General features: G+C 36.8%; 2 protein-coding genes across 4 annotated transcripts; both read left to right on the top strand.

Annotated features, from left to right (window-relative positions):
• The first annotated feature begins 3,366 nt into the window (after positions 1-3,366).
• Positions 3,367-5,070, top strand: LOC103711204 (transcription factor RAX1-like). The gene is made up of 3 exons (XM_008797264.4): positions 3,367-3,621; positions 4,008-4,137; positions 4,237-5,070. The coding sequence occupies exons 1-3, from the start codon at positions 3,486-3,488 to the stop codon at positions 4,757-4,759; spliced, it is 789 nt and encodes a 262-aa protein (XP_008795486.2). The 5' UTR covers positions 3,367-3,485; the 3' UTR covers positions 4,760-5,070.
• A 7,458-nt stretch (positions 5,071-12,528) lies between these two features.
• Positions 12,529-20,598, top strand: LOC103711203 (syntaxin-71-like). 3 transcript variants are annotated; one of them, XR_604738.4, is made up of 10 exons: positions 12,529-12,790; positions 12,902-13,027; positions 15,117-15,282; positions 16,210-16,295; positions 17,350-17,418; positions 17,500-17,544; positions 17,631-17,693; positions 17,807-17,883; positions 20,134-20,231; positions 20,409-20,598. XR_604738.4 is itself a non-coding variant. In XM_008797261.3 (9 exons), exons 1-9 carry the CDS (start codon positions 12,635-12,637, stop codon positions 20,147-20,149), a joined length of 804 nt encoding a protein of 267 aa, XP_008795483.1. In that variant the 5' UTR covers positions 12,529-12,634; the 3' UTR covers positions 20,150-20,583. The 3 variants fall into 3 exon arrangements, 1 of the variants encoding a protein (XP_008795483.1); XR_604737.4 differs by having other exon boundaries at positions 20,134-20,267; positions 20,409-20,585; XM_008797261.3 differs by having other exon boundaries at positions 20,134-20,583.
• The last annotated feature ends 306 nt before the right edge of the window (positions 20,599-20,904 follow it).

Raw genomic sequence — 20,904 nt, 5'->3', positions numbered from 1 at the left:
GTTTTTTTGGATATATTTATACTAAGCATCCATTGTAACACACACAAAAAAAAAAAAAACTTATGCAAAGATGATAAAAAAAAAAAAAAAAACCTTATGCAAAGTTGATATTAAAAAAAAAAAAAACCTTGTGGAGGATGGGAGCTGGCTAAATTGGCTTGCTGAAAAGAGTTCGGGGCCTCTTTAATTCAAAATTGATTTAGAGAAATGTGGTCCTAGGTCATGAACCATCTATGATGCAAATGGCCAGAAATAGACTAGTTTCCACCATTCACGCCACAGATACATGAAGGTCTGGAGGAGCAAATTCTGAGGGTATCTTATAAATTTTTTGACCTTCGACAAAAAAATGATGGATTTTGCTCAGATTAGGTCATTATTAAGCTAATTCGCATATGACCTATGTCACGTGATCATTATGCTCTTGACCTAAGTCTCTAGCTGTCGACGATTTTCTATTGCATGCTCCTATATTTCTTTATCTTTTTTAATTTATGTGACATATACTTGAAGACCTCGTGCAGCAAATGTTGAGAGTATCTTATAAATAATTGTTTGACCTTCTAATCAATTGGCATGCATGCTTGCTTCGTCCTTTGAGAAAAGAGGAAGATGCTACCAATCTCGACTCGATTTATCGAGATAATTAACATTCATTGATCGAGGCGAGATCCGAGCCAGGATCACTTGTGTCCAAACTCAACTGACTTCACTGATATAAACTTAGTAGGCACGGCATTGACCTGTATACCTAAAAAAATCAGGCTATCTACATGTTTGGTTTGTATTCATTTTTTGAATGAAATAAACACTAGCAAACAAAATGATGGGTATGATCCAGCTCAAAGACCTTCCTGGGTCGGCACTTCACTGACAGAAGCTATGGGCCCAGGCTGATGGTTGGAATTGTAGTGTTTTTGACTACACACCAGCCTCATATCAAATTTTAGGGGCCCATACCAAAGAATCCCAAGACAAATTTGCGTATAAGTTAAGGCTTGGAAGGTTGGTGAAGGTGGATGCTTCTTATTGCCAAACAGTGCCCCCAGTCAACGCAGATAGGCAAGACAAATGCAGCAGCAAAGTCTTTTTTTTTTCCTGTTTTTCTCTCCACATGTAAGTGATAAAAATCAACCCAAAGTATATCGTCTCGGTACTGAGTGCCATTCTGTTACTATATTACTATTGTCCGATACAAAATTAGTTCGATATACCGAATATCCGTACATCCTCTATATTATATATCGATACCGAACCGATATAATATAATGCACTTCGAACCATCTGATTTAATACGGTATAGCATAATTTGTACCAACTAAACTCAAAATACTTCTAAGAATAATTTGGTTGTAATACACCATTACACTGCAATAAATAAAAGTAAGGAGTTTTTTTTTTTCCTTCAAAATGATAAAAACTGGAAGTCAAATCTCTCCGTACTGTACATTTTTCTTTTTGTCATATCTAATGCTTACTTTATTGGTAATCAATGTCTTAAAATTTCAGTCCATGTCCGCATTTCAATAGACAGTTGAACAAACCTTTAGAAGAGTTATCCATCTGAATCCAATGGAGAGAGAGTTGCTCACTTAAAATTTATGATGTTCCACCCTAAACATCTAGGATCATGAAAGATGGTTAATATTAAATTTCGCTCTATAACGACTCGAGACCTGACAAGATAGTTTCTTAATTCTGAACCTTAAGTGGTAGCTGCCCATTTTTCTGTCATGCGGGAAACCAGGGATCGATATCTTGAGTCAACTTGGTATCAGGTAACTACCAGCTTAACATCATGATGAACCTAAATAGGTTTACTTTAACGCAAGGATGTGTCCTAATGAAGGTTACGAGCAACCTCAGTGCAAAATTTCAATGTTGCTGGGCTCGGTAGAATCGAATTTACTAAAGCATGTCAAGCTTTGAGGTAACACAATGTTACGATTCTAGCACCTAGGTTGACCAAATCTAATGAAACTATCTTAGGTATCATATCTACAGTGCCCTCATGAAGGCTATGAAAAAATAAAATTATTGTCTGATCACTATCTTTGGGGCCATAACTCATTTCAGAAATTAAAAAAAGTTAGATACCAAGTCAATTTTTGTTTTGTGATGACACAATCCCCTTAAATCTCAACACGCGTCATTAATTTCTTCTTATGTTCGCTTCTCACCCCTGCGTGCAACCTTAATGTTGCTTTCAGCGGCCATGGATTTATCACCTGCTCTTCCCTGTAACATCGAGAACAATGCTATAACGTTCGCTTGCCATGCCATTGATCACTTTCTAATGTCTATTTTCTTCTAGAATCAGGCAAAAAGAAACCTTCCCCTCCCCAATAGCCATCACCAAGTTGTAGGAAGACATATTCCAGCCCTGTTGAAAAACTATTTCCTAAAAATTGATATATCGTCATTTTATAATAGTAATATAAAAAATAATTTATTAAAATAAATTCAGAAAATTGAAAATAGTTTATCTGGATCAAGATACGTGGTATACACTGTCTTAAGAACATGATTCACCTCCTACATGTATGTTTGCAGCGATCTCGTCTGTAAGGTATAATAACCCAGCTTAGCATTATCTTTTTCTAACGAGTATGATCGGCGAGGAAGTTTGATCCGACCGACTTTTTTAGATGTCCAGAAAAGAAGAAAAGGTACAAATCACAAAGATGAAGAATAAATTATCTGTTGAAGAAATTCTTGGCGAGAGATAGAGTACCAACGAAAAAAAAAAAAAAAAGATTGGATAAGGATTAATCATGGAAGAGTCGGAAAGGCATGCGATATTTTGAAACATACGAAATACATTGCATTTTTTGGAAAATTAATGTTTTCTTCGAAAGCAAATGCTGCATTGAATGGCCTTCTACTTGGTTTGCTTCATTAAGCAGACGCATTCAAAGTAATGACATTGTCTATCAGAGATTAACTTTTCTTTTTTTCCTAAACATGACGCACCGTCCAAGCTCCTCCAGGGATTATTATGAAATATTTAATTAATCTACATCGACATATAATAATCAACATTTGTAATTTCCTAATCACAAAGTCTCTTGGGAAAGGATGATAATTTAAGTCGACAGACATCTGATATGATTAAAGTGTACTGCATTCCATCCGACGTTCCAGAATCCTCGACCACATCAAAGCTGACCGGGCTCTCCTGTCCATCAATGGTCCAGCAACAAAACTAGCCGATGGAGAAAGGAGGAGCGCACAGAGGAAGAAGAAAGGCAACTTGGACTTTTCCTTAAGTATAATATATGGCAAGCGAATAGCGAGAGGCCATGAGGTCGTACGCGGTCGAGCGTTGCATCTAAGCTCTTTAAATGCGAGTGAGCCGCACCAAACCCCAGCTGTCCCCTCTATAGTCTATTCTTCACACAGTAGGTCTCCCCTCATCTTGTGTTCCGTCTTCTCTCCTGGTTGGAGTGCGTTTTTGGTTTTATTAGGCTTTGAGAGGTCTGGGGATGGGGAGAGCACCGTGCTGTGACAAGGCTAACGTGAAGAGAGGGCCATGGTCTCCAGAGGAAGATGCAGTCCTTAGAAACTATGTTGAGAAGCATGGCGCTGGTGGGAACTGGATTGCTTTGCCCCAGAAAGCAGGTCTTTTCTTATGTTTCTAAGTCCTTAAATCTTCCATTTTGCTCTGTTTCGATGTTCTAGGCTCTTTGTTTCGAGCCTTGCTCTTCCAAATTCTTCTTGCTCTCACTCCACATTTCACTATTTATTAACAAAAAAAAATAGGTTTGTTTTCATGTCATGAGTAATTCCTTTTTTAGATTATTGCCTCTCGTCCATTTATTAATTTTATCCAAAGTTTATCAGCGAACTTTTTTTTTTGTTTGAGAAGAAAGATCATTAGCAAACTTGTTTTAGGATTTTCTACCAAAGTAGCGGTCTCCTAACCTTCTTTGTCCATTTACAATATTATTTTTTTTTTGTGCTCGACGTGGACTCAAAACTCACTTCACTTGAACTCCTTATTTCAGGCCTCAAACGTTGCGGCAAGAGCTGCCGCCTCCGATGGCTAAATTACCTCCGACCAGACATCAAGCACGGCGGCTTCACGGAGGAAGAAGACAACGTCATTTGCGCTTTCTACAGCAAAATTGGAAGCAGGTATCACAACCTCTCCAAGTATATATGATATCCAGCCTTTTACTTCAAACAGTTTCACTCATTTTGCTAAAGATTTGCTCTCCGGTTGTATTGAAATAGGTGGTCTGTTATTGCTTCCCACCTGCCTGGAAGAACTGACAATGATGTCAAGAATTATTGGAACACTAAGCTCAAGAAGAAGATGATGGCCACCAACATCACCTTCACCTCCACCTCGACACCACCACCACCCCAGCCTCCTGTCCTCCCGACCATCAAGGCCGAGGACCATGCCGGCGCCGGCGCTGATTTCTCGAAAAGCCTCGGCACAGACTTGGGCGTCGCTCATGACTCCCCGAAGCTACACTCCGGGATCACACGGTTCTCCATGATGGTCGACCCGATGGAGCAGCAGCCTGATTTCTGCCGGAGCGTTGGCATGGCGCCGCCGGAAGACATCTCGGCAGCCTCATCGTCTATCACGGTCGACAGCAGCGGCGGCAACGGCTGCATTAATTGGTCCGCCGATGGAGTTGGTGGCGACGACGCGTTCCTCTTTGGTGACTTCTTTGGTGGCTATGGATTCCAGGAGGGGATGGGGGTGGCATCCCCATACTACTATTCAAACCTAACCAGCATGTGAGCTGCTAATGAGACCAGGACACAAGAGTTGCAACAGAGTCTCACATTCTCGTAGAGGAAGCCAGTCAGAAAGATCATGGAATTAATAGATTCTGTAGGAGTAGTAGTAGTAGTTCTAAGCTCAGATGCTTTACTTTGTTTTCTTTGTATTTTTGAATGTTGTGTTGGGGTGGTATACTAGAAACCTTGATGTAAATTAAGAGAAAAGGATTGGATTTTAGATGAAGTCACCAGAAATTGACATTAACCTCTTGTTATTGGTGTTACCGTTTCAAAGTCTCTATAATTAATGACCATCGTTAACTTCTTCAATGTTTAATGTTTCATCATTTGAGACCTTGTCTACTTCGGTCTTCTGGGCCCAGGCAATGAAATGTACGTGAGTGAGGCTACGGTCAGCAGGACTGTTTTTACCTTCTGGCGGACGCTCAGAGGTCACGAAACTTGCATGGGTGGTGGAATGGCCGGTTCAAAGCTCGGGAAAAAGGAAGGAAACGTAGGCACCAGACGTTTTCAAAACTTCCTCCGGGATTCCCTCTTCCTTTATATTTGCCACTTGGGTTGTCACCTTATTTAAATGTAAATAATATAACGGGCCTATATATATTCTTCTTTTTTTTTTGTTTTATCTCTTGGTGGTCTTATCTTTCTTTCATGAAAGGACAGCGTGGATGTTGGAATATGTCAAAGCATCAGTTTCGCAGAAACTTCAGTCAAGCCTATCAAATTAATCTATCCATTTCTCGGGGGAGGTCAAATCTTATAGAGTCAATTTACATCCCATAGTTTGGTATATATTTTATTCTCTTATAATAATATGGCTAGCTTAGTCACTGATCATTCTTAGAAGTAATAATTGAGTGGACGGTACTTTTAACAATTCCTTTTAGTCTAAAACCCCCCCACCCCCTTTCCTTGTTCAAGATGACAATTATGATTTATATAATGTGCATTAAATGTATCAAGAAGAATAATATGGTGCTCTTGCACCTTCATAAATCTATATTTGCAGGCAAGAGTTTGTCATTTTGCTCGAAGCTAGCACCTAATGAAGACTATGTTAAGCACAATTATATTCAAAGTTATATGAAATTCTGAAAATGAAGTGGAAATATAGACTGTTGTCATATTGATAAATGATTTCTTCCTTTTAAAACAAATAATTATCCCGCACAGCCTGTTTGCAAAGGATTTTTCAAAACATGCATGATGAAGGAAGTGAAATCCTAGAACACTCCATTAGAAATTTAGAAGGTAGGAGTGTTGATTTACAGACATATATGGTGTAGCTTTCAGCATATTAAGATACAAGAAGGCCATTTCTAAGATTGGTTTCACTTTGTTGATTTATGCATCCAAAGTCTAAACTATGCCAAGCTAGCTAGGTTATTTGGTTGCTAAATTTAACTTTGCTGAAAAGCCCTACTCGAGAAGTCTTTGCTGTTTTGGAATCTTGCTCTTGGACTTAAAGTCACTTCCATGTGGTTTCAGTCGGCAGCAATCTCACTTTAGCAATGCCTTCTTTTTAACGTTGCCTTGACTTTTAAATCCATAGATTTATGTCGCTTTCTTAGTTACAAGCACCAAAAAAATGAACTTCTCTTATTCTAATGTAATTATACATTAATACATTTTGTAAGCCATAATGTTTCTTGACTTTTGTAAAGCATTGCCTTCCCATCCTCATATTTAAAACAAATGCACTAATTTTGATTAAAGTTACATATTGCAATCTTCACTAGCTTCTAGAAGTTGTGATCTTTCGTGAAATAGAGACACCATGTTAGGTGGTGTTTGATAATCCAACTAGGATCACCAAGGTAATTTTAGATTATTGGCAATCCTTATCTTGGGGTAGTCTGATCTCTGATAGTCTAAGATTACCATAATTAGTATGATATATTCTAGTGATTAAAGATTTCTGAATATCCACAAGTAACTATTTGGTATTCCATGAGAATTCAAGATCACTATCCATGTAATACCAAAACTACCTCTAATATATTCCATAAAAATATATTTATTAAACATATAAACTATATTATAATAAAATATTAATATATTCCTTAATTAAAATATATTATTAACCCTATAAATTATTAATCCTATAAAGATATATTAATTGTTATTATAGAACCAATATTTTTATTTATACATATAATATATTATTGTTAATACTAATTGTTGTGGGAATAAATTGCCCGAACTTAGTCCCACATCGACTAGATAGCGGAGAGGTATGTTCTTTAAATGGAGGGGGGCGACTCCTTTCTCTTCAGAGGTGCCTTTTGTGGGACAAAACCGTGCGTCGGAAAGAGACTATGAAATCCCCTTCAAAGCGGACAATACCTTTGAGGAGAAAAAGTCGCCTCCGTTGTCTGAGACCGGTGAGGACGAGGTCGGAGGGCGGCAAATCCCCCCTAGCGCTGGACGCACGGGCTGGAGGCCGATCTTCCTTGACCTCATCAATGGTGCTTTCGTTGAGAGCCCTTGACCCCGGCACAGACCCCTCCGCTGAGGGGGCTATGTTGTGGAAATAAAGGGCCCGAACTTAGTCCCACATCGACTAGATAGCGGAAATGTATGTTCTTTAAATGGAGGGGGGCTACCTCTTTCTCTTCAGAGGCGCCTTTTGTGGGGCAAAACCGTGCGTCGGAAAGAGACTATGAAACCCCCTTTAAAGCGGACAATACCTCTGAGGAGAAACAGTCGCCTCCGCTGTCTGAGACCGGTGGGGATGAGGTCGGAGGGCGGCAAATCCCTCCGTAGCGCTGGACGCGCGGGCCGGAGGCCGATTTCCCTTGACCTCATCACTAATATTCATTTTGATTAGAAAAATAAGGCAAATAGAGTGATATATTAAATAATTTCATTATCATCGTGGGTTGGAAGGTGATTTGAGTAGTGGGGATGAGTTAGAATCAATGCCATGTAAGATCATCATGGTGTAACCAAATATAATGATCTCATTATCTCTATCCATGTAACTTTTGATCTTGGAATAATCACCTCATACCAAACACCCCTTAGGTGCTTTATCTCATGGTAGAGTAGACGACTTATCTACGAAAACCGATCTGAAGGGTTGTGAGAAATGATTCAAATTGGCCAGTCTTACTGGTTCTGATTGGATCCTACATAATTTTTGGTTTGATCTAGAATTAGCTAGATATGACTTCAAGCTCATCTAAGAGTTGACCGGAACATTTGAGCTAGATAGCTAAATTAATAGACTCACATGTTTCAGTTAAGCTTGTCTACTATAGAATAATAGAATAGAACTTGAGTGCAACTCGAAACCAACGTCCTCGGCACGGCACCAGACAAACACACTTCCCTAGCTAGTTACACTATGGAGGCATCATTACATTTCGTTGGCTAGAAACTGAACACATTTTAGTATTTTGTCCACGCTTAAACGTTTCAAGTTCAATGACCAGTCTGGTTTAAACAACATGCTCTGCGATAGAAATAATATACGACTCATGATGGTTTGCTGGTTTTGCTGATCAGCCTCCATGCAGAAGACCGTTCTTTCTCCAGCTAGCTCATCATGAAAGTTCAAACAAAGATATGACAAAATGCAGACAAGTTGGCGAACGATTAGTGACTAATGAGTGATTAGTCAAGGAATCGAACGATCTTGTTATCTCTAACTTGTTTGCTCCCACAGTTCATGTTTACTGATCTTTCTCCAGACATGCAGCCTTGCTGGTGAGTTCTCGAAGCGATGGCCGGCTATCTTTTGGCGCTCGTTTGGTTCGGGGGAAGCATTTTTCCTCCTAGAAATATGATTCCTGGAAAGAAGATTTCTAGAAAGAGAATATTTGGGAATATACTTTTGGCATGTTTGGTTAAACATGGAAAAATTACAGATTTTCAGAAGAGTGCTTATGTTTGATTGACCATCTATTTTCCTGAAAAAGTTATGTGTAATTATTATTATATTCTTAATAAAAATTAGATCTTTAATGTCTCTTTAATGCTGAAGAGCCTTTTTGGGAAAAAATAAAGACGGAGTGATTCCCGCCTCATGGGAAAGTAACTTTCTCATGTTTCTAATGGGAAAGACTTTTCCATGAAATATGGAAATCATATTCCTATGGGAATACAACTTTCCTATCTTTCTCTTTTGAAAACTCCAACCAAACAAGAGGCATCTTATTACTTTTCCGTTGACCACACTTTCTCCTCTTCTTTTCCCGCGAACCAAACGAGCCCTTTGGAGTGAATGAAATGGTATCAGGTTGGATCTTTCAAGCAAAAGAATGATTAATCTTCTTTCACAACGTCAACCATTTGATCGCCTCTCGCATATATCTCAAGGCATTCCGAACTCTTTCTTTTATCCATTTGTGCAGATCTTGAAGTAGTCCTTGCACGATCCAACGATTGACGTCATGAAAAATACAACCCGAATCCGAATGAAATGTCCAAAAACTAAGAGGTTCATGGCCTGTAGCCTCAAGACAGCATTGGGCACATGGTGTTCCAACTTGAGTAATCTACAAAATAAAGAGAGCCTATGGAGAAGGCTAAATGAGTACTTATAAAAACTGAAATCTTGCGGATAGAATTGTAGGAATATCTGCTCCTACTTGTCATCCCTCCCTTCCATTTGGTTTCATCCTAGTGGAATTACAGCCTGCTGCTGCCAAGAGGAGACGCGCAGCAAACAAAACAAGAACTGTTGTGTTACAAGTAATTACGTAGCCTTTTCTCTGAATTTTTTTTTGAACATGGTAAAAATCAGGGAAAAACTCAACCTACAACTTGGATTTGGCATTGACATTGAATTGTAGGATCCTACAAGTCTCATTTACTTACTTTAAGATGCAATTGATAAAATGTTGATCGTGATGGTATATTAAAGGTGAACATCATTTACTAGGAAACACTTAGTAGTCTTGAAAATAAAAAGATAGCTATATTGCTGTGTTCTTTCCTTTCTGTGGTTATCCACTCCTTTTGACCTGCAAATATACCTGCTTTGGTATCCGTGTTTTATGATTAAAAAGGGTGCAAGAAGTCAAAGATTTACAATGCAAAAGTATCTAAAATTAGTTAGATTTCCAGTGGTCTACAAGGCAATCTAAACTCTTTTGATGACAACAGTTACGTATGATTACAAAGATCTAATCCAGATCCTTTGGTTAATGTCACTTGTCTAGAACATATGAAGTCAAAAGAATAGGTCATTTATATATTCAGTATGGACTCATAATTAAGTAGTTTCCAGAGCCATATCTTGATCATCCACGTATCTGGTAAAAAATCTTGAGCAAACTTTGTTTAGATTTTCTTTCCCAAAGCAAAGGCAATTACCAACATTGCCCCTTCCTTTGATAGGCTTAGGTTTATCAACAGCCAATATTGAAATATATAGATTATACTTTTATTAGCTCTCGACACTCATATTAGATAATAAGTTCATGGGTAAAAATCTACAAAAATAACAGTGGGTTGGACAAAATCTTCTATTGCTCCATCGTTTATTTGCCCAAAATCACAAGGTAGGGACTAGTGAGGATGCAGAGAAAGATGAGGTTACTTCCTTTAAAGATGTTGCATTCTTTGAACAAGTCATGATGTGGTCCATGTACATGTTACCTTGACATTTGTAACCCCAATTTGTTCTGGTTCAATTCTTTGGTATTTTCAGGGCTCTCACTTTCAGTGTTTAAGGTTGGTCGTCCCTATGTGATCACAACACCTTGCCGGTTTTTGGAGAATAATGTGGAAAGTGACAAAATATTAGAATTTCAACGAAGGAAGGAGAACTTTTTCTATGCATGTAGAAAATAAAGAACGGCATTACTTATTGGCGAATTTTACATTATTACTGAATATATTTTATGTAAAATGTGACAAAAATATATTAGGATTTCAACAAAGAAAGGAGAACTTTTTCTACGCATATAAAAAATAAAGATCGGCGTTACTTATTGGCGAATTTTACATCATCACTTAATATATATTTTTGTTACTTTATTCTTCTTATAATTGATATGTAGGAACTGAACACTTCTTAGCTCAATATTTGCAGATGCAAAATCTTAGCTCAATGTGCCTGTCTTTGTCCTTCTCATTCTAAAAATTTGACTGGATCTTAGCCCTCAGCTCTATGAAGACACCAAGAATTGGTCAGCCGATCTAGATCCCTCAAATGATGCATTTTATATTTTTTGGGTAAATATGCATTTTATATTCAAGCCAGGGTTAAGTCCTTTAAAATTAAAAAAACAGAACATGAAAGAAGAATGAGCCAATTGAAAAGAAAGCTTGTTAAGCCCCTAAGTCCATTTGTTATGTCAGGTCAATAGCAACGAGTTCTTCTATTATATATATCACTTTGTGTTCTATCTTTTTAAGTTTGACCATTGTTTAGCTTGATCATATCAATCCGTGTGGCCAATTCCAAGTCAATGGACAAATCATCTTATAATCAGCTTGAACAGATCAATGCACATCTATCTGAAATGATCGTTTCACATTTGTATAGCTCGTTTCACTTACATTCTTTTTCCTCACTCTATGACGAGTCTTTTGCTCACCAAATATTAGATTAGCGGTTACTAAGGTTTCAATTCTTCCGGTATAGTTTACAAACGACATCATCTTGTTCTTATAAATTTTCTTGGAGGAAGTCAATGATTCTGAACATCATGTTGTTCTTTCGTTTAACTCCTCCATATTTTGAATCTCCATATATATATATATAAATAAATGAATTCATAACAAGGCCTCGTTTGGCAAAGCGGTTGGCAGTAGAACTTTTTGAAGTAGAGATTTTATAAAAAACTTTTACTGTTTGGTAACTATATTTAAACTACTATGAAACTTTAATATGTATTTGGTGAACAAACCGAGAAAATACTTTTGATATGACAAAATGACCATAAAGAACATTGCATAGTATTATATAACAGAGAATAATAAAATATAATATATATTAATACATAAATATATGATATAGTATACTATTACTATAATGTAATATAATATTGTTATAATATAGTAATATAATATTGTATACTATAGCATAATAATATAACATAATTTGATATTATACAACATAACATATCATTGTATTATGATATAATATAATATAATATTATATTTTATAGTATAATACAATAATAAAGGTGTAAAATATTATTATTATTATTATTATATATTAATATTTTATTAATATAATATCAATATAAAGAGATATTTTCTGTAATTATAATATTTTCTTATGGATATTTTGGTCCAAAAAAATATAAATCAAAACAGCTTTACGATACATGCTAAGAGTGTTTTTCCGAAAAAGTTTTATTTTGAAGCTTCTTATAAAAAGCTGTTTTAGCTTTCTTTAGATCTCTTATTTCATTCAAAAAATTTTAAAAAAATTAAAAAGTAACTTTTGGCTCACCAAAAATTTTGCTACATGGGCCATAATTGGCTCTTTTGGCAGAGGTCAAGCTCACCAAAAGCTCCATCTAGAGGTCCAGCTCTTCGTGTTAAACGCGCCGCTTTCTGGGCCTTACCTGCGGCTGCCGTTTATTTCACTCAACCTCACCCTACGTTGATCCTTTAATTTCACCAATTCGCTCATGCCATATGCCATGGATCCCACCAGGGACATTCTTTGGTACCACTTTTGGGCTCCATATCAGAGGGACATGACCGCAGTAGTTTCATATTTTTTCTAATTAGAAAAATGGACAAAAAACGACAGGCTGTGATTTCCTCTTCTTGCTCGCGAATTAAATTTGAATACCGGCCCAGACAAACTAATCGTTCGGGCCGAGGCGTGATCTGGAATTCCTCGAATCCCAAACCCTAAGGGGGAGGAGGAGGCGGAGGAGAAGGGAGGGAAAGGGAGGGAGAGATGAGCGTAATCGATATATTGACGCGCGTCGACGCGATCTGCAAGAAATACGACAAGTACGACGTCGAGAAGCAGCGCGCCGAAAACGTCTCCGGCGATGACGCCTTCGCCCGCCTCTTCGCCGCCGTCGAGTCCGACATCGAGGCCGCCCTCCAGGTCCTCCACCGCTTTCTCCATTCTAGGTTTTCTTTTTTTGCCCCCTGATCATCTCTTAGGTTGGAATCTTTGTTCGATTCGCGATGGATTATCGGTGGATTTGTTGCGCAGAAATCGGAGATGGCGGCGCGGGAGAAGAACAGGGCGGCGGCGGTGGCGATGAATGCCGAGATCCGGCGCACGAAGGCTCGGTTGATGGAGGAGGTGCCCAAATTGCAGAGGTTGGCGCTCAAGAAGGTCGGCTCCTTTGTCGTTGTGATCTTTTCTTTTTGTTAAAACAAAAATTATGCCATTCAATTGCATTTTTTGGTCTGTTGAGGAACAATGCAGCTACTTTAAAAGTTGTGTTTTGCGTTCCATTTGGTATTTGTGTTATTTTGAGATTCTTTTATAGGCAAATTTGGTTCATTTATGCGATGGGTTGCCTTTTGTGAAGTGAGGAGCGATGCGATGGCTTTTGGTGACATACGGGCAATGTGGCTTGACAGATTTAGTAATTTCCATTGTAATTCTCTAAAGCTTCGGATTCTAATTTTAATTTTAGGTAAAAAAAGGTCTAACCCCAAAAATATGCAAACTGGAGTTTTAGGACGAATGGTTGGAAGAGATATAAAGATTCGTGGAAAATTAAAAAGGTTGACATTTTACCTAAAGGGTATATCAGTTGTTCTAATTGTATTTCCATTTGTAACTTGCTTCTTGAACCACATTAGCATTTGTGTTTAATGAATGTTTTATTAATTATTGGTTGTCAGCTTGATCCAAGCAGAAGGCAGAGCGATTGATTGAAAATGAGCTTTAATAGGGGTCCATGGTGAAGAGACTAAGTTTTATGCTGTGTAAATATTTTGAGGCCAAGCTCTGATTGAAACCCACAGGACCTTCACCGAGCCATGGAATTTGTAGATAGGAGATTGGGTGCGTATGAAGAAAATTAAGAATTTTAGTTAGATGGGAAATTAGGTATTGAAGGATGGGAAAGCAAAAACATTACTCTATCGATCCCATTCTTGGGAATATGCTAGTTTAAATCTGTATGTACATGTTCTTTTGGATTGATGGAAATAATTGTAGTAACGAACTCGCAGGATTGTTTCTAGAATTGAAGCCCTCGTTGCAGGTTTTGTAATTTGTGAGCATGGGTTGGGGTTAGGAATGAGAATTGAGCAGAGGTATCAAATATTTGAGCTTTGCTAAGGCAGGTGGGTTTGGACACATTATGACTCCATAGGCTTTTATAAAGAGATTATGAAAAGGAATTATAATGTGGCCACGTGTTTGGGGAGCTGTATCTAGTTTTGTTGAATCATCTACCACATTCTTTGATATTGGTATTGAATGTTAGTGGAAACCCTTTGAAATTGGTGTTTCTTTCTTGATTGATAATGGAAATTTGATCCTTGTTGGTTAGCTGCTGTTTTAACTAAATGTTGTTGAAGGTGTCCTTTTCGAGCATCTTTTCGCTTGCTTTCAGTATGATAGTTGTGATTTCCGATTGCTATATAGATTGCTCTGGGGTCCTAAACTGACAAGAGCTTTAGTTGAGCTGGGCGTGAGTATTATTGCCTTAGAGATCTTACGGAGTGCTAACTTGTTGCACCATTGACACCAAGATATTCTATGAACTGGTTACAGGATTAGCTTTTATGTATGGATGGGTGTGCACAGGTAAAAGTTCCATTTAATATAGATGATAATTCACCCTAGGTGTGCTAGGACATTTTTTTATAGATTGTCATATGTATGTGATGGGTATATGAAGCCTGACACTCTTGATGAAGCTAAATATCTTTGTTTTGTGCTTCACTGAAGTTGGCAAACTGCTATCTCTTATCAATTGTTGGTTTGAAAATTGAATTCAAAATTCAGATTGTATAGAATCTATAATTCTTTCTTAGTTCCGCCATAGCTATTTTCAAAGATAGTGTTAGCATTTTATCCTTATCTGTATTAAACTATTAATGTCAAGTTCTTTATTGGTTATATTGTCTAAATTGATCTTAGAAAAAGTAATTTTTTTGACTGTTGCATGCATGATTGATGCCTAATTACCAATTTATATATTTTCCTAGAAAATTGAATCTAGCATGCTTACATATGGATATTGAATCTCAATATTTAGGAACATACGGGATCGGTAATTGAAATGTCTGGGAGTTTACATGTTCATGTTATATAATTTACTTTTGGCTTTTTAATCAGTTGTGCATTGCTTCTTAGGTTTGTCCTGATCTTGAAGACTTTATGGAATTATATGTAGGAAAATGGCTGATGCATCTTACAACATCATTTTGTGGTACATTTATCTAATGTGAATTTATTACAGGTTAAAGGACTTTCAAAAGAAGAGCTTGCTGCACGGAATGATTTGGTTCTTGCACTACCAGAGAGGATCCAGTTGATTCCAGATGGAAGCACCACGGGCACCAAACAAACCGGAGGCTGGACTGCTTCAGCTTCTCGCCAAGAAATTAGATTTGACTCAACTTCAGGTTATCAATTTTTGATTTATTATATAATATCTTTGCAAATTTTTCAGTTAAAAAATGATGGTAGAGTTCATGCAACTAAGTGACATTATGCATAAATGTTTATGATGTTTTATATCTAGAACTTTGTGCTCGTCTATTTGGTTTCTGCAAATATTTCTTTTGTAAGTTTGTCAAGGTTGCCAGATGTCTTACTAGCTGCAATCTTACTTGGATATGTGACGCGGGTGTCAAGCATCGAAGTGTTTAGAAGAATCTGACATGGGGATATTTCTGTATCTTATAGATGTATATGTAAATATATAGAATTACGAGCTAGATCTATGCTCCTCAAGTTCATATAATTTGATAAAATAGTTGCTAATTATTATATTAGAATTAAAGCTTTTCATAAAAGTGTGACAAGTAAACATGTAGTAATGGCATTATAATTTGATTTTATGAATCGTCAAGGAATGTCATGAAATGTCTCAAGTGTCTGACACATCAAAAAACCTAAAATTTTGGAGTATCCAGGTAACACTAGTTAGCTGATCTTATTTGGTCCTCTAGACAAGTATATACATAGAACCTTCAAATCAATATGATCTTATTTGCTCCAAAACACTTCCGTGGTCCACCTCCCCTCATCCCCCTCCCCCTTTTTTTTTCAAATCAATATTATTTCTTTGCTGCCAGAATCTATTATAATTAGTTGTTTCAACCATTATATTTCATTTTACAACTTTGCTTATCATTTAATTCATGTATTTTGTAAACCAAATAAGTAGATGTTCATTGTTTTATACCACAAATTAGTCCATATTCTAAAGTTAGCACCTTTTCCTGCTCTCACGTCAGCATCTGCTCCTATGCATGTTGAGTTCAGGCAGTGGAGTTGTATATCAAAGTGAAGGACCATTCCTGACCATTTTTTTAAAATGAATGTAGATGGAAGATTTGAGAGTGAATACTTTCAGCAAACTGAAGAATCAAACCAATTCAGACAAGAGTATGAGATGCGCAAAATGAAACAGGCAAGTATTTTTCTCATGATACCTCATTTTATTATTGACTTCTGGTTTACAACTCTAACATGTTAAATCAAACATTTGATATGATTTGCAAAAGTTCATCTATTATGGTGCTGTTTAACAAGGTCTCTTCAGAGTTTAACAAATTTAGCTCATAATTGGACGAATTTCCTAACACATCGCTGACTTAAGTTATTGCCTTTTTATGTGTTCTCTTTCATCTTACCCTTCCCTGTCTTTCTTAGAATTTCGTTCAATTCTCACTTTTTGCCCTCTCCTGGTGTGTGGATGCTATTTTTCTGACCTACCATCAGTCGGTCTACCTCCTACTTCTTTGGGTTGACTCACTATATTCATGCAAATGAAATTTCACTTCCATCAGTTGTTGAAATTTTGCTTCCCAATACATTTGGCCTCCATACAATATGCCCCGTATTCCAAGTTGTCCAATTCTATGCCAAGCTTCAGACATCCTTTTTTGCATTGTTGAGCATTTAGTTTCGTTCATTGACTCAGCATATGTACTATGGTCCATTTTTTCTTCCTTAGATTTCTTTTTCCTTTTTTGCTTCAACTTTGCATTAGCTCTGCCATGTTAGAATTCACATAGTTGGGCTGTTTCACTATGAATCTTTAAATTTGTTCCTTCCTACATTTTTCATGTAGGCTTGATTATTCTTGATGTGCCGTCTTTGTGTTACCTTTTCTCTCATCTTGGTTTTTCTTTATGTTCTTTTTCTTGCTGATCTAATCATTTTTCTCTTTGATTTACTTCTTTACAATCTGCATGCTTGGTGATCATATTACGATTGACCTTGTCTGACTTGCTGCTCCTTGTGATACTAGTATCATTATTCATTCTCTAACCCAACTTTCCATTGACAACTCAAGATTCTTGATAAATAGTTAAGCCTGTCATGTTTTGGGTTCATATTGTTTATATTTTGCAGAATGATGATTCTAGGAGCACATCTTTGTCTAATGAATATATAGTTTGCAGAATAACTTTCTGCTTTAAAAAAATTCCTCGCTAACAGTGTTGTTAGTATCTTTGCAGGATCAAGGTTTGGATGTTATATCTGAAGGTTTGGATACACTGAAAAACATGGCCCATGATATGAATGAGGTTTGCTGTTGCTTGTTATATACACTAGATAATAGATATTATGAGAGGTTTAGTATTGATCTCTTTACTTTATCCATGCAGGAAGTGGATAGACAAGTCCCTTTGATGGATGAGATTGACACCAAGGTTGGATATTCTGCCTTTACTAATATATTTCAGGAGCAAAACTTAGCTTGGTTATGTATTGATTAGTATATGGACACATATTACAGGTGGACAGGGCTACTGCAGACCTTAAAAATACTAATGTGAGACTGAAGGAGACTGTTAACCAGGTACCCTTTATTCTATTTGTAAATGGCATATACATCTTGTTAACATGCATGTTAATTAGATTTTGAGTACTTCCAAATTAGCTTTAGTAAGTTTGCTTTTGAATTTGTTTCAGCTGAGATCCAGTCGCAATTTTTGCATTGATATCATCCTGCTGTGTATTATTTTGGGCATTGCTGCTTATCTATACAAGTAAGTTTGTTTTGCACTTGATTTTCATTAATTGCGCTTATGCTGAAAATAGTTATTTATTGCAATTTTCTTCTGTTTAATCCCAAAGGAGAGGTTGTCTTACGACACTGGACTTTTTTTTTGGGTAGAAACCACTATGAGCGTTGATGCATGAGATGATTATTTTTTTTAATCATGTATAACTTTGTGTCTCTCTTTATCTCAATGTTTCGATTGTTTGCATTATTGAAAATTTCATGTGGTATGTTTTGTTTGGCACCTCTATGGCCATCTGCATAGAGAGGATACCAGGTGTCGGATCTTCTGAATAGGAATTGATGACACGAATATATCTGCACATGCATGCATTGTATATGCATTTTATGCTTATGTGCTTCTTACAAATAATAGTAAAATATTAATCAAGAGGGAGATGGCAGATCTCATCCAAGCCTATGGAGTAATTCAGTTGACGAGGTATATCTTATAGAAAGAATCTATGAGCTTATATATCAAGAGGGATCATTAGTCGAAGCATACATCGGCCATACTATTTTCCTTGTATTTCACAAATTGTTTTGATGTTTTGTAATTATATTTAGTATTTTAATGTGCTGGACTAGAATTGAAGGTTATCTAGCCATAATGGCACCTGTACCAGTACTGATATATCTAAACAGTCTATACAAAACTCTAAAGCATAATAACCATCTAACCTTGTAACCCGAAAAAAAGGCCTACCCTTCATCAAACATCCATAGGCCCTATAAGAACCGCATGGTTACTTGTTTTTCTTTATTATTAATATATTTTATAGTCTTGTGAAAGGTAAGGAATTTCACATGCTTCTATTGTTATTTAAAATAATAAAAAAAACTAAAACATGTCTTATTGACCTTCTGCTGGTAATTATTGATATTTCATCATTAAAATCATTTGCAGATGTTTCTCTGTTTTTAATAAATAGTCACGTTAATACAAACACATTGGTTTATGCTCCATATTCCATATGTATCATTCCTTAGGATTTATTTTATGTACAGACGACAACATCTCTCTCTCTCTCTATATATAGACATATCCTCTTACGTGAGCCTCCTCAAAACAAATTTTAGAAGCCCTGGGTTTTTTCTCATGGTCCTGCCTCTAATGTTCTCAACTACATACATGATGAGACACAGTTGTTAATTTTATATCTGTGATAAAGTAAGCCATCTATGGACCCAGGAAGGTATTGATGCATCCGTCATTCTATTTGTGGGCTGTATCACGTGTAACAACCCTATCCCCAAATGTACATTTAGTTGGAGGGGCATTTAGTCGATGTATTTTTGTAATAATTTGCATGCCATTGTTATTTCAAATCCTGCATGCAGCATTATAGTTATAATACTCGATTAAACTTGAGATTTTCATGTTAAGAAGTAATGCCTTGAAGCAGAATATATGGAGGCGACTTCATACCTAATTAATTATGGACAAAACGCTTGGACAGAGGGTCTTCAATCTTTTCTTAATGAAGCATGCTAGTATTTCTTGTACATCAATGCACAATCATACCCATGTTGGTGATTTGTCCATCAAGCTATCATATGGGTCTGAATTCTGATAGCCCTCCTTCCTTGGGGTTAGAGTCAGGCCAGCTTTTATCTTTCAGCACATGTTTATGTATAACCTTCAACCAATGTAGATAATGAGATAATTTGGATATTGTAATTATTTTTTTTTCTGGCATGTGCTTCCAATAGTGATCATGTTTCAGAGATATTATTTTTCCTTTGTTTAAAGTATTAAAAACAAAGGTACGAACACACTTCATTTGTTAGGTCACTGATTTTTATGACTAGTATGGCAAGAGTTGGCGATTCCTTTCTTGGCTGCAGAATTAGAGAGATGATATTACACTCTTGCAGTTAATACAGGAACTCTTTGTAGGACACATTTGTATAGATTACTCCAATGAAATCTTTGAAAAAGTTCTAGCTGGATATTTATTTGGATGGGAAAACAGGAAGTACAGGGTCCAGTCTTGTCATGAGATTTGCACTAAAATTGATTCCATAAACTCAGCACCATTTCCTTTTGATGTGGTTAAATTGAACTCTGTGTGATGATTGTTACCAAAAAAAACCCTGCATGATTAGAAATTAATATTGTTTTGCATCCACTCTTTCTACAACTGCGGTACCCAAAAGAAACTCTTCAGCATGTTTGGCTCCAAGACGGAATCCTTATTGCGTTTGTTCATTTCTTATTTCTTTTTCGTTGCAGTGTATTGAAGAAGTGAGCTACTTGAAAATTTGGGACCTATGCTTGGTCTTGCGTCTGACCACGAGCATGTGTTCAATGGGACCAAGACGGGCTAATCTGTACGCGTTGATGCCTCCCTGTTCTCTGATTGCAATGTATATTTGTTTTCAAACTAAATAGCGACATATTTTAGTTTTCTGGATATTACAGGAACTTCGTGGCTTGTGTTTTTTTTTTTTTTTTTTTGCTTTGGCGTGGCTTGTGCATTGATAGCTTGAGTTTTTTCTGTGTTTTAGAGCCCAGAGACGGATGTTTGCGGCTTAATGACCGGCTGTCATCTTATGCATCGGATGTTTGATAGCTTGACCAGATGTCCCTGACTAGCGTTAAGATAACTGATGCTGCTTAAAATATACTTCAACTCTGACACTACTGGATTAAAATAAGGTGGAAATTTGGGTGTATTCATGATATCTGAGTCCCGAATGGGTTTTGGGGTTCAAGTTTGATAAATTTTCTAGTGACGTTTTTTTTATTTTCTCCTCCAAGTCCTCTTCTTTTTGAAAAAAAAAATGATTTCCTTGAAAAGCCATTGTCCAAAGTTGAACCGCCTCTTTCAGAAGTTGAGAATATGTTGAGTCTAAGTGGTTTATTTGTTGCTGCTGCTGGTGTTGTTGTTGTGTGTGAATGCAACTAGGTTAAAAATCATCCCAACACGAACCATTGTAGACATTTTGTACAAGAAAACAATTACAATAATATTTGGGTAGGCTGAAAAATATATAGGCATTA

Source organism: Phoenix dactylifera, chromosome 11 (assembly GCF_009389715.1).
Source record: "Phoenix dactylifera cultivar Barhee BC4 chromosome 11, palm_55x_up_171113_PBpolish2nd_filt_p, whole genome shotgun sequence".
NCBI classification, from domain to species: domain Eukaryota; kingdom Viridiplantae; phylum Streptophyta; class Magnoliopsida; order Arecales; family Arecaceae; genus Phoenix; species Phoenix dactylifera.
The sequence above is the reverse complement of the archived record's forward strand: the minus strand, read 5'-3'. Positions and strand labels throughout refer to the sequence as shown.

Coding starts and splice junctions, on each gene's coding strand:
- LOC103711204 (XM_008797264.4), top strand. CDS start 3,486: ATGGGGAGAGCACCGTGCTGTGACAAGGCTAACGTGAAGAGAGGGCCA. Junction 3,622..4,007: donor TGCTTTGCCCCAGAAAGCAG/GTCTTTTCTTAT, acceptor TCCTTATTTCAG/GCCTCAAACGTTGCGGCAAG. Junction 4,138..4,236: donor TACAGCAAAATTGGAAGCAG/GTATCACAACCT, acceptor GTATTGAAATAG/GTGGTCTGTTATTGCTTCCC.
- LOC103711203 (XM_008797261.3), top strand. CDS start 12,635: ATGAGCGTAATCGATATATTGACGCGCGTCGACGCGATCTGCAAGAAA. Junction 17,545..17,630: donor TGGATGAGATTGACACCAAG/GTTGGATATTCT, acceptor CACATATTACAG/GTGGACAGGGCTACTGCAGA. Junction 17,694..17,806: donor TGAAGGAGACTGTTAACCAG/GTACCCTTTATT, acceptor AATTTGTTTCAG/CTGAGATCCAGTCGCAATTT.